Source organism: Caenorhabditis briggsae (genome assembly GCF_000004555.2).
Source record: "Caenorhabditis briggsae complete genome, chrX, whole genome shotgun sequence".
NCBI lineage: Eukaryota > Metazoa > Nematoda > Chromadorea > Rhabditida > Rhabditidae > Caenorhabditis > Caenorhabditis briggsae.
The window spans coordinates 12,595,014-12,620,044 of record NC_013491.2 but is presented as its reverse complement, the minus strand read 5'-3'; the positions used below and the strand labels follow the sequence as shown (position 1 = coordinate 12,620,044).

General features: G+C 39.9%; 5 protein-coding genes across 5 annotated transcripts; 3 read left to right on the top strand and 2 right to left on the bottom strand.

Annotated features, from left to right (window-relative positions):
- Nucleotides 1–2,273: 2,273 nt before the first annotated feature.
- CBG27781 lies at nucleotides 2,274–3,023 on the top strand (the record flags this gene model as incomplete). The annotated part of the gene is made up of 2 exons (XM_045239922.1): nucleotides 2,274–2,408; nucleotides 2,889–3,023. The coding sequence occupies 2 exons, from the start codon at nucleotides 2,274–2,276 to the stop codon at nucleotides 3,021–3,023; spliced, it is 270 nt and encodes an 89-aa protein (XP_045099111.1).
- A 2,863-nt stretch (nucleotides 3,024–5,886) lies between these two features.
- Cbr-lam-2 lies at nucleotides 5,887–12,382 on the top strand (the record flags this gene model as incomplete). Its single annotated transcript, XM_045239921.1, has 10 exons — nucleotides 5,887–6,183; nucleotides 7,274–7,400; nucleotides 7,451–7,568; nucleotides 7,614–8,107; nucleotides 8,163–8,513; nucleotides 8,602–9,088; nucleotides 9,136–10,646; nucleotides 10,693–12,081; nucleotides 12,167–12,249; nucleotides 12,299–12,382. The coding sequence occupies 10 exons, from the start codon at nucleotides 5,887–5,889 to the stop codon at nucleotides 12,380–12,382; spliced, it is 4,941 nt and encodes a 1,646-aa protein (XP_045094423.1).
- A 674-nt stretch (nucleotides 12,383–13,056) lies between these two features.
- Nucleotides 13,057–15,356, top strand: Cbr-alh-10 (the record flags this gene model as incomplete). Its single annotated transcript, XM_002644951.1, has 9 exons — nucleotides 13,057–13,289; nucleotides 13,648–13,776; nucleotides 13,820–13,997; nucleotides 14,041–14,387; nucleotides 14,433–14,541; nucleotides 14,591–14,746; nucleotides 14,798–14,908; nucleotides 14,953–15,081; nucleotides 15,228–15,356. 9 exons carry the CDS (start codon nucleotides 13,057–13,059, stop codon nucleotides 15,354–15,356), a joined length of 1,521 nt encoding a protein of 506 aa, XP_002644997.1.
- A 51-nt stretch (nucleotides 15,357–15,407) lies between these two features.
- On the bottom strand, nucleotides 15,408–16,011 carry Cbr-clec-86 (the record flags this gene model as incomplete). The annotated part of the gene is made up of 3 exons (XM_002644950.1): nucleotides 15,408–15,700; nucleotides 15,747–15,865; nucleotides 15,920–16,011. The coding sequence occupies 3 exons, from the start codon at nucleotides 16,009–16,011 to the stop codon at nucleotides 15,408–15,410; spliced, it is 504 nt and encodes a 167-aa protein (XP_002644996.1).
- A 497-nt stretch (nucleotides 16,012–16,508) lies between these two features.
- On the bottom strand, nucleotides 16,509–25,031 carry Cbr-ist-1 (the record flags this gene model as incomplete). Its single annotated transcript, XM_045239920.1, has 18 exons — nucleotides 16,509–16,984; nucleotides 17,029–17,546; nucleotides 17,593–17,754; nucleotides 17,811–18,058; nucleotides 18,105–18,308; nucleotides 18,359–18,497; nucleotides 18,541–18,726; nucleotides 18,917–18,970; nucleotides 19,023–19,253; nucleotides 19,398–19,412; nucleotides 19,460–19,647; nucleotides 19,694–19,811; nucleotides 19,858–20,156; nucleotides 20,203–20,340; nucleotides 20,388–20,641; nucleotides 21,215–21,430; nucleotides 24,287–24,402; nucleotides 24,817–25,031. The coding sequence occupies 18 exons, from the start codon at nucleotides 25,029–25,031 to the stop codon at nucleotides 16,509–16,511; spliced, it is 3,777 nt and encodes a 1,258-aa protein (XP_045094422.1).

Genomic DNA, 25,031 nt, shown 5'->3' with positions numbered 1-25,031 from the left:
TTGGAAAATGACCGAGAGACTTTTCAAAAAATTCTCTCTCTTTCGATCACTCTCTCGATTTTTTCTCTTACAACCAATAATTGATAACTTGATCAGTCTCCATATATGTCGCAACCAATTTCATGCTACCGCTTATTACTAAAAATTGTGTATGTGTGAGTCAATTTCGTGGTGGCGGGTCTCGTTTCGCTTTTTTTCTCGCCAAACTGTTTTGTAACCATCTGATTTCCTCACTTCTTTTCTCGCCCCACATTTGGATCGTATTATTTATTACTGCTTTGATTTTAGGGAAATCAATGTAAAAAAGGGCAGTGGCGTAGAAGAAAAAAAAATGAACCTTGAAAGATAGTGCAATAGTATGACAGCTGAGAAACAATAAGTACATTAGGGTTTTCGTTTGATTAGTTGATGGGAAATGTCTTTTTTCTGGTCGGTACACTTCAAATAATTTTGTGGTTTTCAAACAGTGATGGGGTCGATCTCTTTTTGTAATAGACAATAGAATTCGGGGAACCTTTTTCAGGTTCACCATAATAATCTCGAATTCAAAAAAATATAGTCGTGATATACAGTACCGGTCAATAAAATAAACAAAAACGTGTCTTTGAGTTGATTTTCGGTCATGTCAACCATTTTCAGAAGAATGTTAAGTTTCCGATCACTTTGAAATTTTCGAAGGGTATAAAACAAATGTAGATTGAAAAGATTGCATTTGTAAAATTGTCTGAAATATCCTAGTTTCTTGTCCAGCTTTTTGTGAGCTTCTGAAAGACACCTTTATTGTGAATTTGTAAATTTTTTGTGGTTTTCTAAATAATACCTTTTTCGTTTTTAGTAAAAAAAACATGCCGAAATCGGTCTTCCAGAAAAAAAAATTTGGAAAAGATGAAAAAAAGGAATTTTCAAAAAATTCTGGGTATGCTAAATTTTCAAGGTAATCGCAAATTGATAGCTGAGCTCCGTTCTCCTGAAGCTGTTTAAAATAACTGAAAGTTCACAGAAAAATACGTGTTTGTGTATTTTTTTTGACCGGCACTGTACTATAAAAGTTAGAACTCTAGATCTTTCAATAGGAAAAACAAATCTATTAAAAAAAAATTAATCTAGGATATCTAGAGAAAATCTAGAAACAAAAAATCTAGCTGCAATAAACGAAGTTGATCAGGACATCCAATCCTACCAAATTTGTTACTTTTAAAACATTTCGATTAACCCGATGTTGACCACTTTCTCTTATTTTTACTATCAGATGAACTTTTTCACGATATCTTAACTTTCTTGTTATCGTTTATTGATTTCAAAACTGAATCAAAAATTAGTTTAATCTTTCTATCAAATTATTAAAACTAGAGAGTTCAAAAAACTTTCTTAATGTGAAAAAACATGTGAAGTGTTTTTCATATCCACCACAGTTCGTTCTTAAGAAAGTACAATTAGAAAAACAAGGGTAGAAATAGAAAACGAAACTTGTGATTCGAAAAATGGCAACGTTTTCCCAATTTCTTTTAATTTTTCCCGCCTTTAACAGACAAGAAGCTAATGTGAGAATCATCATCATACATATGGGAGGTTTTTTTTGTCATCGCGAGTTTTTCACTAATTCAATCAAATAGTTGGAGGACACCTAATCACTTGTTTCTTGTTTTTGTTCTCGCTTCCCTTTTTATTCCAATGTTTGTGTTACTACGAGATTCATAGTTCAGACATCGTCTTTTCACAGAATACAAGAAAATTTGAACAACGATTGTCTAAGACGATTTTTCTGCACCTCAGCTGATTCAATTTGATCACTTTGGATTTTGGATGATGATGATTGCGAATCAGTTTTGGATGTCCGCCATTCTAGTGGTCTTACTCATCACAACGTTTTTGGGAGGTCAGGATCTTATGGACATTCTACATAGATAACTGGACAAGGGCTTAGCTGGTTGAAATGAGAAAAAAAGAGATTTAGATAGAACACCAAAGCAGAAAAACGCAAAAAATTTTTTTTTATATTTTTAATCTGCTCCAAATTTTACTCTATTTAAGAAAGTCGTACATATTGAATCTTATATGCAAAAACCCGTCAATCCGTCTATTTTAAGCTCAATTATCTCAATTCCTGTAAGAGATATCAAAAAAGTGTAAACTGGTAAATTATTTATCATATTATATACAATATTTAATTAGTTGATAATTTTCTGATTCCTCTCACAAAAATCAAGATAATTGAGCTCAAAATTGACGATTTGGGTGGGTTTCTATTTGAGGAAATACAGTAATCCGAATGGATGATTGACAAACAACTCAGACACTACATAGAAACCTCAACTCACAAATGTTTTACAGAATGCAACAGTGAAGAGGAGAGAATAGTGGGTCTCGAAGAATTTCTAACCAATCTGGACCCAAGTTTGAGCGACATCGTAAGTGAAATTGTCACACTGATACATTCAATCATTTAAATGCAGTCGCAATCTCATTAAGTTTGATATATTGAAATCGTTACCACGTATAACTCTGGCGTCTACTCAATTAGTAAAAAAGAGAGAAAAATATGGCTGATAGGTTGTGTATAATAATAGAACAGACGAGGAGAAGAAGGAAGACGATGGCGTATGTGAAGTTGAAATCAACTACCAGTTTGTCACAGACTGTAATAGTTTTTTAGTTCTATGCATCGAGAAATCGTTTCATTCTTGACGGATTCCTTTTTTAATGAATCTGGAGGAATGTGTGAAATTCCAAATTGGGAAAGGCTGGGATGACAAAAAAAGAGACGGTACATGACTGTCATATGATAACTTAAAACTTGTCGCAATCTTTGTGAAACTTGATTTTGAATAAGTATGTGATGTTTGATAGTAGAGTATTCCAGGCAATCCGAACTAACCAAGATTTTCCAGATCCTTGAACTATTGGAAGCCCAGCAACTTCCCACGAACAAAGCCAATCGGATGATGAGACGGATCATGCGTAAACTCCCGGCTGAAACTCTGGAAGAGCTTTTCGAAATCTACAAGAAGACTCGAAAACCATAACTTCATAATGTGTCCATCATTTTTTTATAATTGGCATATTCTTAATAAACATAACATTATGTTGTGTCTTGTCATTTTCTTGCTAGCTCTAATAGATTTATCTATTCAATCAAAAGAGAAGAAACAAGATAGCTCCGGTGCAATTCTTCTTCAATGACTCATCTCATATCTTCAAGAAGCAATTGAGAGACATTTGGCGCACTTAATTCAGTGTTAGGATGAGTCTTGCAAATCCATCGCTTCTTTTTTTGCTCCCATCGTTTTTTATAGATCTCTCTAGTCGTCTGCGATCTCTTTGATTAACACACTATTCGGTCTCTTGGGTAGTGGACTCGGGCTCTGATAGAGTAGGACATTGGGCCGGGGTCGACACCAGCCAACTCTATCTCGCAAGACAGCGGGGTCGCTCGTGTATATCAGAAACAGTGTAACAAATCGAACAGTGGAGGAGAGAGGGAGAAGAGTTACGGGTTATGAGCGCGGGCAACTGCGAAAAAAGAAGCACTGGCCTGACCTCTGGTGGTAGAAGGCCCCTCCGATCCCCCACCTCTATTTCTCTTTCTGCTCCGATTGCGGCTCGAATGACCCACAGATAGGTTTCTTCTCGATGATCAAATTTCTGAATACGTTTTGTTTTTTCTTTGTTGGGTTTTGTTGTTTCTTGAAGTGACCATTCCAATAAGACATTTAGGTTACAATTTCTTTAGACAGTTAAGAACAGGAAAATATAACTTTGAGTGTTTCAGTCGTTGCACATCATCATAAAGTAGTGCCTATCTTTAAAAAATAACACCTAAGACCTAAGGAAGGTAACAATTACACCTAAGGAAGGTAACAATTGTTATTATTTTCAAACATCAATAAATATGTTTTAGAGGAAATAAGACTGAATTGCAGAATTTTCCCAGTTTTCTTCATTTTTGTCAGTTTTGAGAATTTCACTCCTATGTAAAATTGTTTGTAAATCTGAATGAATAGTTTCATAGAGTATAATAAATCCTTGCCTTTTTTTCCGCGCCATCTAACGTTCAACGCATTTTCGTCTCTTATTTGAGAATTAATTTTGGTCTCAAAATTTTGAACCAGCTTTCGAAATGTAATTGACACCTGCTAGACCCAAAAGTTTCATGGCAGGTCACATTAAGTCTCAGGGATTTTCAATCTGAGAGAACGGAATGACACACGAAGAAAGAATGAGACATCAATTTGTTGATTTATTATGAAAAAGGTGATCCTACATTTTTAAAAACTGTAATGATATTTGTTAAAAATTTTCTTATTTTTCAGAGATTTTTTAAAATTATTTTGAAAGGTGTTATAAAAAAAATGTATCACGCCAAGAACGGAAAATCTATTTTTCTCTCATTTTTGATAAGTTCACTTCATTCAGATAAGTTCTTCTTTTCATTCATCATCTTCTAACTCTCATCTCCTTCCTCGCACATCAAATTTTCCGACTTCGCGCGCGAACGTCACCTTCAAAGTCTTTTTCTCCTTCAGAAAATCCAACTTATCATTATGAATATATCCAATCTGTCTCCACCGCGTTCACCCGTTCTCGAACAATCTTCCCTCCCACCACCGCAACTATGCCCTTATCTGCATTCGGTCTAGTGTCTCTTCGAGTTATACGATCTCTGGCCCAAAGACACATATTGCGGAGGGCCTAAGAGGTCATCATCGTCTGGTGTTACTACAATATTAGTCTTCGAATATGACGATTGTAGTGGTTATCAATTTATCAATTTATAGGTTTTCATCAGTTCTTGAGTAGTTATTTTTCTGCGGTGGATTAGCCATCCATTTGACCCCTCTCCTATCGTTTACGTAATCTGTGGCAGTTGTCTATTAGGATCAACGTACAGTTTGCGTCTGCTCTTTGATGACGAGTCACGTCTGTTTGTCCACCAGACGTCCCAGCGCACACAACCTACGGACCACTGTCTGCCCACCTAACAAATCGATATTCGGTTTTTGCGCAATCCAAATTTCGTTTCTTCGTACCTTGTTCATCTCCAATCTTGGTAATATACACACAATTTCACCAACACTGTATTCCGATTCATTTAATTTTACGAGACTCAATGCAGTCCCACAGAGTGCAAAATAAAAATTTTTGACAGGTGTTCCTAAAATACCACAACCCATCACCATGTCCAGCTGTTCCCCGACCTTTTTTCTCATTCCGAGCCCAAACCGCCTTCCATTCCGTACCAGAAAGAGATCCATCACAAAATTCGATTCGTCTAGAAAGACGCAATGCACTTTTTTTTTCAATTCTACCCTTCCAATTAATCAATTGGGTGGTGGATTGAAAGAAAGAAAGAAAGAAGAGCTCTGGTCGGCCACATGGCAAAGTTTGCTCACATCGAAGAAGAAGACGACACGCCCTTCTTGCATTTGGGGGCCTGTTGCTCTCTGCCTCTGTGTGTTAGATACCCCTCGCATATGTGGTCCTGTACCTTCACCAATCCGATCTTCCCATCTCTTATTCGTCTTTCCCAGTTTCTCTCCTTCTTTGTTACGTTCTCAACTGGTCGTCTACAGTTTCGTTGGCTAGGGAAAAGAGGGTCCTTGTTTTATTTGCCCGAGAGTTGCTATGTACACTCTAAATGACTATTTGCCACACAATAAGCCGCTCTCGCCGTTCGCTATTGACTGTGGTTTTGACCCTCTCCTTAACTCGATTTGCTGATAAGTACATGTACAATTGGATGAACGTTATCAGTTTCCGACATCTCTGTTTCTCTCTTTTTCGCTCTATCCCATGCCACAATTGAGGGTCCCACAGCATTTTTTATATTTATTTGCTTTCAGATAACACCACCCAATACTCAACAGGGAAAAAGTCACAATTGGGCAAATGACATCGATACAGTGGCTTTTCTACCTTGCCGTTTTATGGCAGGTCAGCCACCCACAACCGGCTGAACTCTATCCAAGCATCGATCCGAATCACTTTGGTGCCGATGGAAATCCGTGCTACGACCGCAGCACGCATCAACCGCAACGATGTGTGCCCGACTTCGTAAACGCCGCTTTCAACCTCGATGTGCAAGTGACCAACACGTGTGGTACGAAACGGCCAACCAAGTTCTGTGTGCAATCTGGGCATACTGGACAACGAAGCGTCTGTGAGACTTGTGACAACCGACATGAGGTTAGTTGGGGACACTGTCGGCGGTGGCAATGAAAAAATGGGTCGTATTTTTTTCGAGTTTCGAGGGCTATGACTCTTTTGACTCTTTTTTGTTTAGAAGAAGGTTGGGGTTCTCGTAAAAACATTAGGTGTTCTGAAAGCAATAGTCATAAAGCCCGGTCGGCGTTCGAACTTGAGCCCAGACTGTACAAGATCAGAGAAGCCGATCATGGTTCCGAAATCTTACCCCAGTTTGCGAACTGATTGACTACGGGTCTGCGTTCAACTAGCTTCATTTTCCAAGAAACGTCAAGTATGCTCTGTGATTTTCACTAAAACCCTGGGCATTCATTTTTGTAAAATCTCTAAATTCCACATTTTCTAATTGTTTTAATTCAAATTCTGAGTTAAAACTGGTCATGAACAGAGGGAGTGATCGGCTGAGGGCCAGACAGCTTACGATTGGCAACTATGACTTTCAAAAATTTTTTGTTGTTGAAATTCAATCCAGTCGATTCTAGAACAGTTTTCTTGTCGTTTTGCACTTTTTCTTCGTACATCTCGCTTTTTTGACGTCAAAAATCCCATTTGTCCAAGATGGTGCGTGTGGAAAGAGCTATGAACCTTCAAAACATGCCCATAGTACAGAAAATCTTTCTTTGTTCTGATGATTTCTCATGTCTTTGTAAATTCATCAATTTTCTTCATTGTTCAAACGTTATTCCATTTATAGTGGCATAATTCCTGCAAAAAAGTGTGTACAAGCAATCTCAAAATTCCGAAATCAGCATTTCTGATTTATTTTTCTTGACATGCTGTAAGATACCTGAGAAAAAACTCCTAGAAACGTATTTGATTTGGTTTAGAACCCCGACTAAACACAGCGCGACCAGTCATACGCGGAGTGTCGTTTGCATGGTCTCGCAACGATATCTGGTTATTTTTCAAATTTGAAAGATTTTAACCAGTAAAGCTATTGAAAAAAAGTATTAAAATGGTTTTGTGGCCATCTGTTAGCTAAATTAGTTAAATACGGGAGAAATGAGTAAGTAAAACTGTCTAAGCATCCAATAATCCGTTCACAACTCCTTATTCTATTCAATTTTTTCAGGGTTTCTCTCATCCGGCCAAATTCCTCACCGATTTCAATGTGGGAAACAACGAAACCTGGTGGCAATCCGACACGATGATGGAGGGCATGCAATTCCCAACCAGTGTGAATCTGACTCTCACTCTTGGTTCGTCAAAATTTCCACTTTTCCACAGACTAAACCATTTTTTCTTTTAGGAAAATCCTTCGACATCACCTACGTCCGATTAAAGTTCATCAGTCCACGTCCAGAATCATTCACTATCTACAAGAAGACCACTGCCGATGACGATTGGACTCCATGGCAATATTACTCGTGAGTTTTCTTATACCTTGAAGGCTTTAATACGGATTTTTGCAGAGGATCCTGCCGTGCTACCTACGGTATCCCAGATCGTGCACCAATCTTGCCAGGAAACGAAAATGTTGCTCAGTGTACCAAAGAATTCTCTGACATTTCCCCAATCACCGGTGGAAATATCGCGTTCTCCACACTCGAAGGACGTCCATCTGCCCATATTTTCGAAGAATCTGATGTTCTTCAAAACTGGGTCACTGCTTCTGCTATCAAGATCTCCCTGAATCGTATGAACACCTTCGGAGATGAAGTGTTCAGAGATCCACAAGTATTGAAGAGTTATTATTATGCCATCTCGGATTTCGCCGTTGGAGGAAGATGCAAATGCAACGGCCACGCTTCCGAATGCGTAGGCTCATCATCGGTTGATGGTGAGAACCGTCTTGTCTGCAGATGTGAACACAATACCCAAGGAGCCGATTGTAATGAGTGCTTGCCATTTTATAATGATCGCCCGTGGAAGGCTGGAACTGCCAATGAGGCTAACGAGTGTATTGGTAAGTGTTCTTGTTTTCTCCCGTCAGTAAATAAACCGGATTTACTGTATTCCAGCTTGCAACTGCTCTCAACTCTCCAACAGATGCTACTTCGACCAACAACTGTTTGAGCAGACCGGACACGGGGGACACTGTATCGACTGTCAAGGAAACACCCAGGGAGTTCACTGCGAGCAGTGTGTTGCCAACCATTGGAGACGTCCAGGAGAGAACTATTGTGTTGCTTGCGGATGTAACGAGGTAACTAGGATTTCTTATCTCAAACATAAAAAGGATATTTTCAGATCGGATCTCTCTCTACTCAATGCGACAATGAAGGAAAGTGTCAATGCAAACCAGGAGTTACTGGACGTTTCTGTGATCAGTGTCTGGATGGATACTACGATTTCAGTACTAATGGATGCAAGTGAGTTAGGGAGAAAGGAAAAGAGTGGCGCCGACAGGCAGCTGACGCTAGTTTTTGATTTACCATTAGATATCAAGCGTTGGCAAAGGTCACCAAATTTCATCATCAAATTTTTTCAGGAACTGCGGATGCGAAGCTTCGGGATCACTGAACAATCAACCAAGATGTGACTCAACATCTGGATCATGTACCTGTAAACTCAATGTGGAAGGACGTCAATGCGACAAGTGTAAACCAGGATACTTTGATCTTTCAACTGAAAACCAGTTCGGATGTACTCCATGTTTCTGCTTCGGTCATTCATCTATCTGTAGCACTGCTGATGGATATTTCGCTGTTAATGTCTCCAGTGTTTTCGAGAAAGAAAAGGAAAACTGGAAGGGACAAAACAGAATCGGACTCCAAGACGCCATCTTCGCTGAGCTCGACAAAGCTGTCGCTGTCTCTGATACCGACAACTCTCCAGTCTATTTCGTCGCTCCTCAACAATTCACAGGAGATCAACGAAGCAGTTACAACCAGGATCTTGTTTTCACTCTCAGAGTGACCAACCATGTTACCAACCAAGACGTCAAGTAAGTTTAATTTTTACAGAAGTGATTAAAGGAAACACCTTTTCCAGAGACATCATCATTGTTGGAGCCGATCGTCAGGAACTGTCGACCTCCATCACTGCTCAAGGAAACCCATTCCCAAGCAATGAAGGCAAAACTTACCGCTTCCGTATTCACGCCGACCCATACTTTGGATGGTATCCAAGAATCAACGAACTCGACTTCATTGGAATTCTTTCCAACATCACTGCCATCAAAATTCGTGGGACCTACTCATACAAAGATATCGGATACCTTTCCAATGTTCACCTTGGAAGTGCCGGACTTGCTCCTTCAGAGTCGAACCCGAAACAGGCCACATGGATCGAGCATTGCGAGTGTCTTCCTGGATTTGTCGGACAGTTCTGCGAGTCTTGCGAGCCAGGATTCCGTCGTGAGACCAAGTTCGGAGGACCATTCAACCGTTGCATCAAATGCGACTGCCACAATCACTCGAACAGTTGTGAAGCTGAATCTGGATCGTGCATTTGCGAACATAACACTGCTGGAGATACCTGTGAACGATGTGCTCGTGGATACTACGGAGATGCTCTTCAAGGAACATCGGAAGATTGCCAAAAGTGTCCATGTCCAAATGACGGACCATGTATTCTTCACGCCGACGGAGACGTAATCTGTACCGAATGCCCCAACGGATACACTGGACGTAGATGTGACGAGTGCTCTGATGGATTCTTTGGAAATCCAAAGGACGATATCGAGTGTAATGAATGCGCTTGTAACAACAACACCGATCCGAATTCTATTGGAAACTGCGACAAGATTACTGGAGAATGTAAAAAGTGCGTGTACAACACCCATGGATTCAACTGCGAGAAATGCAAACCAGGATACTGGGGAGATGCTCTCATCGAGCCAAAAGGAAACTGCCGACCATGTGGATGCTTTGCTGCTGGAACCCGCCGTCCAAATAACGACTACACTCTTTTGGAATGTGAACAAACTGACGGACAGTGTGAATGTCTGCCAAATGTTTGGGGAATGCAATGTGACCAATGTGAGAGTGGATTCTACAACATTACTTCTGGACTTGGATGCCAAGAATGTGGTTGCGACCCATTGGGATCTGAAGGAAACACCTGCGACGTCGTAACTGGACAATGTCTCTGCAAACCAGGAGTCATCGGACAGCACTGCGACCAATGCGCACCCTACCATTTCGGATTCAGTGCTAACGGATGCCAACCATGTGATTGCGAGTACATCGGATCCGAAAGCCAACAGTGCGACGTGAACAATGGGCAATGCTTGTGTAAGGAAAACGTGGAGGGAAGAAGATGCGATCAGTGCGCTGAAAACCGCTATGGAATTACTCAAGGATGTCTGCCATGCGATGACTGTTACACTCTTATTCAGAGCCGTGTCAACACCTTCAGAGAGAAGGTGAAGAGTCTTGACAACACTCTCCAAGAGATTATCGAGAACCCAGCTCCAGTGAATGATACCAAGTTTGATGAGAAAGTGAAGGAAACATCTCGCGCCGCCACCGAAGTTTGGGAAGCCGTTAAGCAGAAGACCAGTAAGTCCTATATCAAAGCGTTTCATACTAAAATTCGTGTTTTCAGAAGAAGGAGGTGGCACTATCAAAACCAAGTCAAAAGCCATCAAGGAAGAGATCATGACTGCATTGGAGAAGCTCACCACCATTGATGATTCAGTTTCTCAAGCACGTGTTGGAGCTGATGCTGCTGAAAACGACATGAGAAGATGGGAAATCATCATTGAGAATGCCCGAAGAGAAATTGAAAATGTTCTCCACTACCTTGAGACAGAAGGAGATGAGAGAGCTCAAATCGCCTACAACGCTAGCCAGAAATACGGAGAGCAAAGCAAGAGAATGTCGGAATTGGCTCAAGGTACTCGCGAAGAAGCTGAGAAGCATCTCAAGCAAGCTATGGAGATCGAAAAGCTCTCCGAGTTGGCTATTGCCAACGCCACTCAAGCTAACAAAGAAGCTAGTGACGCTATCTATGGTGGAGAGCAAATCTCCAAGCAGATTGCTGAGCTCAAAGAGAAGCAAAACCAAATCAATGAGTCTATCTCGAGAACTTTGGATTTGGCTGAGGAACAGAAGAAGACTGCTGACGAAGCAAACAATCTGGCTGCTGTCTCCCTTACTAACGTAGAGGCTGTGAAGATTCCAAGTGTTGATCCAAAGGAACTGAAAAATGATGTCGCTGGAGTATTGGAGGAAGCTGAAAACCTTGTCGACAGCTCTTACAAGGAGAACGCTGCCAACGACGAGCTATTCGAAGAGGTTGAGAGAACTGTTGCTGATTCTCGCAACGAACTTCAGAGCGCTCAAGACCAACAGAGAGTTTCCGACCAACTGATGCTTGAACTCGAGAAGGCGCGTGAAAAAATTGTGGACTCTGTCACCAACGCTGATAAGACTCTGAAGGACGCCGAAGCAGTTCTTGCTTCCCTTGAAGAGTTCACTTCTAAGATTGAGCAATCCAGAAATGACGCTGTCGCTGAATTCGCCAATGTTGAAAGCATCAACAAGAAGCTTGATGGAGTTCTCGTTGCTCAGGATGCCAAGAGAAATTCTCTCCCACTCGACAGACAATTCACTGCTGACTACAGAAAATCTGCTGATGTTCTCCTGGATGAAACCGCTGTTCTTGTTGACAAGTACAAGGACCTGATTAACACCGAAGTCGACACCCAAGATTCCACAGAAGCTATCAACGGAGATATTGAGCAGCTCATGGAAGAATTGACCGAGTCCAAGGAGAACTTAGAATACTACCGCAAACAAGCCGAAGATGACAAACTGATGGCTACTGAAGCTGTTCGCAAGGCGACTCTTGCCAAGAACTCTGCTATTGACGCTAACTCGACCATTCTTTCTGAGCAAGATGAGATCAAAAAGATTATTGATGCTTTGAGTGAGTATTTGATATCAATCGGTTACAAATTCAATTTCAAAATTTTCAGATACCATGGAAGAAGTGAACAATGCTGAATTGGATGAACTCGAGGAGGAACTTGACAAACTTGACCAAATGTTGGCTCAAGCCGCTCTCGCCCAAGAAGTGCCAAACTTCCAACAGTATCGCGCTGACGAAGATGCCAAGGTGCAGCAGCTCAAGAATGACATCACTGAGCTCCAGAAGGAGGTTTGTAACCGCTTTTCTGAGCGCAAAAATCCTAATTTTCGTTTTACAGGTTGTGAATCTTGAGGAAATTCGCGACAACTTGCCAACCAAATGCTTCAATGTCATCAATTTGGAGCAAGAGGGACAGAAGTAAAATGAAAGAACGATTATATTCTATTTATAATTATTAATAATTTACGAGTCTTTTTTCATTTGGTTTTTTCTTGTTTTTCAATTACTCCTTTTCCTGTCGCCTTATTGTCAATGTTTCTTCTTTTTCCCTGTGCAATATAAGATTGAACTTTTGGCCCTCCGGCTACTGTTCCATCTTCCTATCTGACTTTGTTTTGTTTTTCATTACTTTTTTGTTTGTGATAATGCTGTGTTATCACATTAAGCCCCCTTTCCCCTTCCCTTCACAAAACGTTCTTCACGATGCTCTATTCAAAATACTTACATCATTTTTCTTGTTATTACTTATCTCGTACCAAAAACTTTGCCAAACAAACAGATCACACATCATTTCTAATGCTTTCTGCTCCTTTCCTTCCTTCGAATCAAAATGTTGGAATAAATTTTGAATAATTTAATTTTTTTCAACCAAAGCGTTGTGTTCGGGTTTTAAAGCCAACATTTACATAGCCTCTATCATTGTTGTATGTACTCTACATTGTGGTTTGTTGCGTATTGGTCGTTTAAGGTTGACCTTGAAACAAAAGATACCGACATTGTGTCTCTTCTCGACAGTATAAAAGAGATGATGATACGAAAAAGAGATAGGAGAAGAAGAATAACCAAACAAATATTCGTATTCGTTCAACACGTGACATGACTTCTGCAAACTATCGCGACGAATTCAAATCTGTTATTCAAAAATTGATTGATTCTCCGGATAATGAGCATGTTGCGCTCACAAACTTCATCCGGAATGAATTTGTGAAGTCTGAATCGTTGATGGATTCTGTGAATCCAGCAACTGGAAAACCATGGATCAAGATTCCAAATGGTACTGCGACTGAGGTGGACTCAGCTGTTGCAGCCGCTAAGGAAGTATTCAGAAGGTAATACAGCAGAAAACCTTTGGGCTAATAGCAGTGCTAGGAGTGGCAGGAATGTTGTGCCTAGCCGTTTCGGCCCGTTATTAGCTATACTAGCCCGTTACTAGCCAGTCTGGCCCTCTGGTAGCCATTACAACCTGCAATTAGTCATTCTAGCCCGCTTTTAGCTTTTTTAGCTTGCTACTAGCCAGTTTGGTCCGCAATAAGCTACTGTTTATTTACTATTATCAGCGCTTTCTGCTGAATCGCGCCCGAAGCAATAGCTATTAGCCAAAAACACCAATTAACAACCGTGACGGGCCCCGGAAACGCGCCACGCAAAACCAAAAATTCTATTTTCACTTTTAAATATTAATTTCAGCTGGAAAAATACCACTGTTCAGCAACGTTCAACTCTTCTGAACAAGGTCGCCAATTTGATTGAGGAATTCAATGATGAAATCGCTGTTCTCGAGAGTCGCGATCAAGGAAAACCTATCGGACTCGCCAAGTAAGCTTTCCTGGTTCGCATTACTTAAAATCCATTTTAACAGAGTCATGGATATTCCCCGTTGTGTTCAAAACTTCCGTGATTTTGCCAACGCTGCTTTGTATACACTATCAACTTCGAAGATTCTAGAACAGCCAAGCGGAAAGTGCATCAATTATGTGAAACATGATCCCGTCGGTGTTGCTGGACTCATTAGTCCATGGAATCTTCCACTCTACTTGGTAAGATCAGATAAATTAACCAAAAGAACACTTTTTGTTTCAGTTATCCTTCAAACTGGCTCCAGCACTGGTCGCAGGAAATACAGTAGTCTGCAAGCCTAGTGAAATGACTAGTGTCACTGCTTGGGTACTAATGCACGCATTTAAATTGGTTGGATTCCCAGCAGGAGTTGTGAATATGGTAATCGGAGAGGGACGGTCTGCTGGACAACGATTGGTTGATCATCCTGATGTTCACCTGATCAGTTTTACTGGAAGCACTCTGATCGGGAAGAAGATTCAAGAGGATAGTGCCAAAATGAACAAGAAGGTTTCTTTGGAAATGGGCGGGAAGAATCCAGGAATCGTTTATGCAAACTATCGCAAATCGGATATTGCAGCGATTGCGAGGTGAGTGAAAATGCTGAAGGAAAAATTGTGAACTAAAAATTTCAGATCATCTTTCTTAAATCAAGGAGAGATCTGTCTTTGCACTAGCCGTCTTTTTGTTCAGAGACCGATTCTGGAAGATTTCCTGAAAAGTTATGTGGCAGAAGCAGAGAAGGTATGTACTTCTGATTTATTCTGACTGGAAATACATTTTATTGTTCCAGTTTACTATTGGTAATCCATCAACCCAAGTTCAAATCGGAGCCATGAATTCTAAAGTTCATTTCGAAAAAGTGAAGAAATACATTGAAATCGCCAAAGCCGAAGGAGGCACTATCCTCTGTGGAGGTGTGAAAACAGTTCTGCATGGGTGTGAAGATGTGAGTTACTGCTTCGGAATTTTCAAAACTAACCGCACCCAATAATTTCAGGGCTATTTCATTGCACCGACCGTTATCACCGGTTTGCCAGACACTTCTCAAGTAATGACTGATGAAATCTTTGGCCCTGTCGTGTGCATCACCCCATTCGACACAGCGGAAGTATGTCTTCATTGCAAAAAATTGTTATCTTATCATGATTACAGGAAGTGATTGAGAGAGCGAACTCGACAAGTTACGGTTTGTCGGCGACCGTGTGGAGTGCGAACACCGATGAGCTGCTTAACACTGCAAACGAGTTGAGAGCAGGAACTGTTTGGTGCAACACTTGGCTGGTAAGTCTAATGAAAAGTGATGTGTTACGGGATGACAAAAACACAAACTGATACTAACTTGTTTGGTCAAAAAAAGTCTGACATGTGGGAGAAATGTGAATGACGTTTGTGAAATTTTGATCTTGTGCAAAACTAGAATATTTTAGGCTCGTGAGCTGAGCATGCCATTTGGTGGATGCAAACAGTCGGGAACGGGAAGAGAAGGGCTTCACGACTCTCTTCATTTCTACTCGGATGCCAAAACTGTCTGCGTTAATCTTGCTGCTAAATACTGATTGGATGGAATTAAGCTTCATTTATGCCAGTAGACAATTTGAAATAAAAGTTTACTTAGAGCATGATGGACATGGGGGACAGGTATAAGAAGCTCCTGTTGGATAATCACTTGCTGGGTATTGACAGACGAACTGATGTTTGCTAGTGCACAATTCCGAGAACCATTTTCCTGAAGCCACAGACATGGTGCCACAGTGACGGTCTTCAAGGGGCTCTCCTTGTTTCCAGTTGGTGAAGTTTAGTGGGAAATTGTCGGTCCAGCGCCAGTCTTTTATGTGACCAGCATCACTTGCGCCAATCCAGAAAAGATCGTAGTCAGCGTCGAGGTAGTCCACAGCAAATTCTGAAATTTTCATTTTAACGTTTTTTGAAAATGATAATTCGCTAACTCTGAATCCAATTGTTCTCGATCATGTTGTAAATGGGTACCAAGCTACCTCCCACACTCTTGATACAATGTTCCTGACTGTCGTTGAAAGATCCTTGAAGACGATTGAATGAGAAGCAGCTGAAAATTCGTAAAATAGATGTACCTAATCTTAATTTCTTGTTTCGGACTTACAAGTCTTCAAATGATGCATCACCGGGGAGACATCTTGCTGCGGTGAAACCCAAAATACTGCAGAAAATGGCCAAGGACAATAGGCGAAGCATTCTTTGAAGGGTTTAAGCGATAGAATGATGCCGCTTATCACGCCTATTTATATATTTTCGATGGTCTGAGGGTGTTGCCCTATGCTTCCTTCTCTTGATGATTCTCCATTCCTCACAATCTGTGCTTATCAGTGTTTAGACTGCTCCAAAGTCAGTAATATTCCGGAATGTTCATCTATGTGATGTTATCATGTATTTTCGATGACCGAATATGATAAGTTTCTTTTTTTGAGAGTTGATTCTAATGGCTGCACAAAATAATCATGTTTCATTGAAAAAGTTGGAAAGGAATTCCCTCGGAAAAAATAGAATGTTCAAAGTTTGAATTTTTTGGAGGCTTTATGACTTTAATCGGGATTTGAAGGAAAAATTCACAGATCGAGAAGATTATGAAATGGACAGACGGAATTGAAATGAATTTGGAATGTTTTAGGATGAAAAATAAATATGATACAGTACAGAATGCAATTTGACAGCTTGAGATGTGGTGTGTTAAATTAATTATTTTTACGGAAAGAGAGGAATTTGAGTCTTCTGAATGGGCTCATGAACGGACTTCCAGTTGATGCAGGTTTCCGTGTAACTGGAGCAGGAGCCACAGATGGTTCTCCTCGAGACTCGCTCTCCGAAGCTTCTCCTTCTCTCTCCTCCATGATTGCAGTACAAACAGACGGCTTGCGATTGAGCTCAGCACATACAGAAGATCGTCTGTTGATATCTATAGCTGCGATGGCTTGAGTTATATCGGTGGAACCTTTGCGAGACCTGAAATGTAACGAAAGTTCAAACCACGCATTTTGAAAAAAGAGGTTTTGAGCTTTGATCACATACTTGTTATCTTCAACTGAAACGATTGTGCTCAAGGACGAAGTTGATGAGGTGGTTGTTCCATAGTTCTCCAGCTCTTTCTTCCGCTTTTTAATGTCAGCAAGAAACTTCAATCCTTCAGGATCAACATATGATGAAACTTTGCCTACAAATGAATAATAAAAAATTGGGATGGGCAAGACAACATACCTTCACCGTCTTTGCCATCTTTCTTGCCAGAGAAACTGGAGCTTGGTGTGCAGTCAGCAATGCCACTATCGGCCTTTGGACGAAAATCTTTGTCATGGTCATGGTCCTTTTCTTTCTCCTCCTTCTTTTCCCTTTTCAGCTCTTTCTCCCTTTCCCTTTCTCGCTCCTTCTCCAATTTCCTCTGTTTTTTCTGCTCAACTTTTTTGTCGGCTTCCGCTTTTTTGGCGGCCAACTCTCGTGCTTCTTGCATTTCCTTTCTTTTCAGATCCATCGCCTTCTGCTCTCTATCCCGTTTTTCTTCTTCTTCTCGCTCCTGCTTCTCTCGATTGTAGTCCATTGAGCCACCCGGACCACTGCCCCCGAAAGGAAAGCGTCGTGTGTCGGTGATGGAGTTTCTTTTCTTACCCAACTTGGAGAAATCAATAGACATGAGATCGTCTTCTTTGGGGGAATTCATGCGTTGAGTAGAGTATCCTTTGGAGGGACTACTTCTAGCAGAAGACCCAATACTTTCAGTCCTAAATATGTCAGTGTTAATAGTATTCATTCTGAATATGGAACTACCTGTTGTGTTCCAAGTACTCTGCAGATGCCAAAAAGTTACTGCTAGCAGATGGTGAAGCATTGGACGAATTCAGCGATATTCCAGAAGTGGATGTTTGGTTTGGTGACGTGGTGCGATGACGTTTGCTGACAAGTCGGCGGAAATCGTTTAATCCAATCATGCTGAAAAAATTCTTGACTGAAACCACTCACCGGGAAAACTAAAAAATGTAACTCACTTAAAAAAGTTTCTGCTCCCAAGGGAAAATGCTCTTTTCCGAGGATCATCGTTTGGAAGGTCCAACTGATTGGAAGTGGAGCTCTGCACAGCAGCCGAGATTTTGCGCTCCGAATCTGGCAGATTCACGGTTGGTGGAAGCCTATTAGAGAATGTCAGTTGTTTGGCCCCGAAGGACTGTGCTCTGTTCGGCATCTGACATGCTAAATGCGGTTGTAGCGGTCGAGAACGCTGAGTTTCAGTTCCTCTCTGAAGGATAAATCATGTTTATAGCAGAAAAGTCGAAAATCCTCACCCTCGACGAATAACAGCTGTCACCACTGTCGGAGTAGTCATCTCTGCTCAATTCTTCTACTTTGCCCCAATCGGCAGGCCCCATCACAGTGTATTCACTACGCTCAGCTACTTTTTCAGCGATAACAAGCTCTGGCGGAGCAGGTGGCGGGCATATCGTGTCGAGAAAAGCTTTTTTGTTTGGATCCCGTAGACTACCGTCCGGCTGAAACAAAACGATTGGTTTTCAAACAAATCATAATTATAAAAACATACGTTATGGGTTTTTCCATCATATCCATTGCGTCTAGCTTCTTCCATTCGCTCTTTTTCTTTTTGAATAGACAATAAAAACTCTCCAGACGGTTTGCTGGCATCTAGCTTTAAAGGAGGAAGACGTGGTCTTGCCGAATCCCTAAAAAAAACATTCAGATGAATAACACAGGAGAATAACATACTCTTTCTTCCCGTCAGTTGGTCTACGTGATCTGTTATCCGACATTTTTCTCTCCGGATCCGGAATCACAATTTCTCCCCGTTCAGATTGAGTTGAATTCTTCTTTTTCATAGCATAAGCTTCAAATAAAACTTCACGAAGACCTGCATCCTGTGGTTTTGCATTTGGCATTGTTGGAATACGTTGTCTGAAATTGCGGGAAATGTTCTGTTCGACAGTCAAATTGAACTTGAGGAGTTTACAGGTGCTTTTTACGAAATATTCAAAGAGGGTGTTTGAAGTTTTCTATTGCAACTTTGTGAAAGGGAAGAAGCGGAAAAGCACACCGAGATAACATGCAAAGTTAGTAGTTAGTATATTACACATTCAATCGAAACCTCTCGATCGGGACATTTCCGAGTGAATGGATTGATCCGCGCTGTTGATCAAATCTGTATAAATTCACGTTCAAACTTAAATTTAAATAATCAATCATGCTAGTACCTAGACAAATGATCAAGCTGGAAGTTTCCCAATGAGCCTCGTGGGCGGTTATAATTGGCGAATGGAGACGATGGAGCAGAATCATCCTTCTCGAGAGATGCAAACGAGAGACAATCTCTTCCCAGAAGCAAACGGCGATCTCTTGGGGTAATGACAGGTGAGTCTAGCGACAGTTTAGTACGATGCAAAAGCGTTGAGGGAACAGAAAGCGATTCCATTCCAGGCGTATCGCTGAATAGGAATCAAAATCAGAATGAGCATTAGGAAGGTATAAACAACAAAAAAAAAACAAAGGTATTCTGGAAGTGAAGGGAATTAACTCAATTATTCACACTGTTATAAACTTCTCTTTTTTTCATGTCCCACTTCACTTACCTTGCTTCAGCTCTTCTGAAAAATTCAAATTGAGCAAAATTCCTAAATTTCATTTCCCTCACCTTGCTAAAGCTTGTTTCCTTATTTCCGCATCCCGTTCAATCAGCACCCTAATACGTGAATATATTTCTTTGCATACGTCATTGTTTTCCACTTGAAAAAGGATCTCGTATCCACGGTACGGGCTTCCTTTGCCGATTCGAATGAAAAAATATCCATCCTTGAATCCGTAATAGGCAACACAACTTCTCTGTGAAGAAAATGTCATGGTTGTAGTTGCGAATAATATTTTCTACCTCCAATATAAACATGTTTGCAGCTCGGAATGGTGGAAAACCAGCTGGTGGAAGCCCGAATGCGGTTGGTTCGATGCATATATCAACAATGGCAAGAGAATTTGGAAACAAGCATAGTCTAAAAAAAATTAAGGATAATTAAAAAAAAAACAACCGGAAGCTACCTTTTCTTTCCTAGAAGCTCCTTGACAATAGTACATATACTAGTCATTCCTTGTGTCTTGATATCATTTAAATAATTATCATTATTTTTCGGGGTCATACAAACTCGGATGTCATAGCAAGCGTCGAAAATATCTTCCGGTCTTGGAATCCGATCCATTTTTCTTCTTCTCGCCTCATGTACAGCTTTAACTATTGCTCGACGCCATCCTTCAATGGTTAGAATTCCTCCTTCCGGTCTCATACAGATTGTCTCATCTGGACCCATTAAACACAAACACTTTTTGAGTTTTGCGTCGAACTGAAAATCGTAGTGTTCTGAAGAACACGGATTCATTCCAACATACGTGATCACTGTGTACATTGAAAGTCATTGCCAGATCCACCAAGTGTTTCGAGCATTTTCCAGCTCGATAAGCCTTTTCAGACTCGTAGAGCTCTAGACAACGTTCCGTAAGTGTCACAAACATCAGTTTCTTTTTTTTCTGAAAATGTTTTTCTATTTATTTACCAAATAACTTTTTGAACTCACCACTGGCGCAAATCCAACCAAACAGTTTCCGCACTTGTAAAGATTTGGGATTCCAAACTCATCTGGATCCTCATCTTGGGGTAGATCTTCAACTGTTAGTTTTGGAAGAGCCTCTCTCAACGCCTTGTCTTGATTCGGATCGCGTCTTTTCTCTGGATTCTTCATTTGTTTTCCTTTATCTTCTTCCTCGAATTGTCCTTGTTGCCTACTTTCTCTCCGAGTTCGCTCGTCGCTATCAGCAACCGCGATAGACGCTAAAATGAGTGGGTTGATTATCATACGTGATGATTGAATTAGGATTATAGAGAAACGGAAGCAAAACTAATTTCCATGCGGTGTGACTGCATGAGGTAAACATCACGGAATAAACGTTTTTTGATCTATCGAACTGGAAAAAATGTGGTCAAATAAGTTACCGCAAAACCTATAAGTTACCTCAAAACCTTATTAGAAAATCGCCTGAAATTCGAATTTCACCAAAAAAAGATGTCCCTAGAATAGAAGCGGCCTTCAAAGCGGCCTCACGAAAATACAAATGCACCCTCAATTAGAAAGGTTCTTTTTATTTAAATACCCCTTTAGAAGCCACACAAAAAATAGAAAGACCGGCCCTTCTAATACAGGTTTTATGGAAGTAAATTAAGCTATGAAAAAATTCAGCTAGTTTTTCCATAAATTTTCTTGAAAATTTTATTTTCCAACCATAAGTCTTTAAAAAATTTCTTTAAAAATGAGAATCTTTTCAGATAAAAAAAACAGAAATAAAACTGACACCCGGGTTTTATCAAAAGCTACTCGTCAAAACAAAATAAATATCACCCACTCACCTCGATTCGGTGACTCCTCCTGCCTCGGTATCACCTGATCTGGCCTTCTGGTTTCCGGTGCTCTGAAGTCCGTTTCCACGTATTCACCCATATCTTTTGGAAGTGGTCTCGCTGGCAAGATCAACTCAGACACTGTCGTACTGAAGCTCACGGTCTTGACGAGGGAGCTTCTGTAAAAATTAATAGGCAATGAGGTGTGATGACTTGATATAATCTCTGATGATTGATGCTGACAGAAGGAAGCACCTATTTGAGAGAAAAGAGGAGAAAAATAGGATATGTGTTGGAAGAAGTCATGTTTACACTTCTTTTGGCTCGAAGAATGGAGATTTTGAGTTTATATTTATGTGAAAAGATGTGAGAGGATACTCAAGCTTCAGATGAGCAATATTAAATAATCACTGCTTGAACAACTGAGGTGAAAAAATCTCGTTTCTCAGAAATTATCACCAAAAAAGCAGATTCACAGGCACAACGGCTATCTTTGAATGACCCAGTTAGTGATTTTGAATATTCATAAAGTAAACTGAAAAATTTGGAGAAGGGAAATGACCACAACCTATTTTCTGGTTTTTTTTTCTAGCTTGCGAAAACTTTTGCCTTCATCCTTCCAGGTCACAAATCCTCATACATGATAGAAAAGGAGAGAGAAAAACAAAAAGTGTGAGCATCAGAAAAAATGTCATTTCCAGAAAAGAAGAGGCGTTTTGGTGAGGAGAGAAACTTGCAAATCGGATCGGAAATTTGTGTTAATGCGAGTTTCTTTTTTATCCTATAATTTCCGGGGTCATTTCCTTCTAGTTCATCTATTTTCGAAGTTTGAAATTTTTTATGAGTAAGAGTTGAAATATGTCACGTTGTAAACAAACGAAGATTTAGTGAACCAAAATGATGTGCATAAACTCTAGACAATGAACAGAAATTTTGAAAGCCTTCAAGACTAATTTTTCAATTTGTGAAAACTTCAGATTTGTTTTTGATAAATGATAATTGTTAATGTAACGATTCAATATTTGAGCGGCCAATTCTAGCCCCTTGCACCAGACAACTTTCAAATTTGGAATTGCCCAACTACTCTGGTATTATGCATGATCAAATGTACAGGACTTCAGCATCAAAACATCTCTATTTCTCTTCTTCCGGAGCGCGTTTAATCAAACAAAAAGGTCAGGAATAGATAGAAAGTACAAGCGAAATGCAAACGGCAGAATAAAATAAGTGTAATCTTTGTTGTCCAAAACAAATACGTGGTCTAGGCGTCATTCGGGTGTTGCAAAATGGGGCAACATGAAAAACATTCGTGTGAAAAGAGTCGTGAAAAAGTTCTACATTGAAACATCTAAATGGCATAGAGGAGGAGAGCCGTCTTCTAGTTCCATTTGAAAATTAGTTCATTTTTTATTTAGTTTGTTTCTCATTCTTGCAGTTTTCAGCAAATTTCAAAACCGACATTTTCTTGAAAAGTTTAATTGAAGAATTTGTTTACTTCAAAAAGTTTGGGAGTAACTCAAAAGGCATGCAAAGATTTTTTCTTCTCGAGAGGGAGATAACTTTCTTATATCTAATAAATTCCATTAGGGAAATTTTTTTTAGGTCAGGAAGCTATTCAACATTTTTTTAAAGAAAAAAAAGACCACTGACTCTTCGAATTACTGATTGTTGCGAGCGGCAAAAGTGAGAAATAATACAAAATGGAACGCAGGGAAAGAACATCCAAAAATCAAATAAAAAATACCTATTCGAACTGTCAGATTCCGATAACTAGACGAAAAACGGTAATTTTTGCAGAATGTTAAATAATTAAACGAACTCGAAACATCAATCCTGGGCCGGTGGACTCGGGTTTTTATATCTGAAAAAAGTTTAAAGTTTCAGAATTCGACCCCTAAAAATTCTGAAAAAAATGTCGGTCCATTGCAAGTGTTTGACATAATTCGACAAAAATTCAAATTGCTTCAATGCACCAAGAAATCCATTAGAATTATACGGCTCCGCAATATGAAGACGTCACATCATTATCTGTTTTTCCAGTAAACCTGAATCCTCTCACTTTTTGAATCCCAACTTTTGACAGCCAGGCTAATCCGATTTATTCATCATTTCCCAACTGTTTTTCTCTTCTCTCACCCCACCACCGCCAAACTAATCATTCCTTCTCAGTCCCGTGGAGATTAGATTAGGATAGATGGATTAACCGATGGCGAAAATCGGTGATAGGGATGTTTATTAGTAAGCTTCGCACGAGAAGCCAAAAAAAACCACTTCTCCCTTTTGAAATTTTTTCTCTCGTGGATCTTTTTTGTTTTTTTATCTGTCATGCGTTAGGTCTCACATCCATTAGGCACGGATGAGTGTTCCGGGAGGAGAGGGTAAACAAGGAGAGATGAGGGGGGAAAGGGTCTACAGGGCAAACTGAAAAAAAGGGATAGAAAAATGAGGAAGTGTTGTTTTTTCATTTTTGTTCAGCTTTTTTGCGGTAAAAATCAATAAGTGGCATTTATCCAATATAAAAAATTGTGGTTCAAAACTTAAGAAGAACGTTTGATCATTATTTTCAATTTTCTAATTAAAAATCATACGCTCAGCCAAATTTTGAAATTTCAGAAAATTTGAAACAGACAAATCCCTAGAACCGTGTTCGAAAATTGGTCATCAATCATGTAAGGTCACTGGCAGCACACCGAAAATCAAATAAAAACAGCGCGAAAAAATAGTTGCACTTTTTGTTCGAGCGCAAATATTATGACTGTTTAGGGGTTGGATGGGTCATGTGACGATTTTAAAGAAGGGTATTCTAGCTCCAGACAAAAGTTCTCAAGAGTTCACGTGTTTGGAAAAAAACAGAATATCAAATTTCAATGCATTCCTTGAAAAATCTGAGAATATCGCTTCGTAAAAAAAGAAGAGAGAAAATGAAAATATTGATAAAATATTTGACATCGGCTATGACCGATAGAGATTATCAGAATTAATCCCTTAATAGCGCCTTCCTATCGATATGAGTCAATAGTTTTTTGGATCAGGAGGAAGAGGAGTTCGAGATGTGCCTTCTACATAGACTTGAAGGATTACGGGATTTGAGAAAAATGGCTTGTTTAACGGAACCAAAAAAGTAAAACAATATATACCGTGAACGCTCTGATAGAATGACTTCTTGAAGTTCAATTTTGAGCCAATGCATCTCATTTCTTATGAAAGATATCGAAAGTGGTGAACTGATGAAATACTGTTAATAATATGATGAAAATTTTGTCAGTTGCTCTCTTTACGATATCTCTTACGGAAAATAAGACATATGAGCTTAAAGTTGACCGTTTGGAAATCATATTTTTAGTGTGTTTACGGTATCATATTTTTAGGTAGCATTTTTTGAATTCGCGTAATAATAAAATATATATTTTTTGTCCTTTAATCGTGTGTGAGTTTTAGAAGTAAACTTTTTATTTATTTATAGAGTCCTACCGTAACCCTCTCTTAATTATCTTTTTCAGTTTTCTTACATTCCATTGTTATGTCTAACAGAACTACTTGGTCAGATGTCAGGTTTTTTTCTCTCTCCTCCTTTACACAATGAAGATAAAAAAATCAAAACACAAAAGTACCTTGGTAATGTTCCATCGCGTCTTGAACTATCCAAAGATTCACTTGTTCTCAGTCTTCGCATTGGTGTTGAATCGTCTGTGGATTGAGTTCGCTTCAGAATACCTTTTCTCGGTAGACTGACATTATTTTCAGAAGGTGGGTCTTCTGATTGAGTGCTCGATTCTGATGCAGAACTACTCGGCGACGGACTCGAGCAAATTCCATTTTCTGTCAT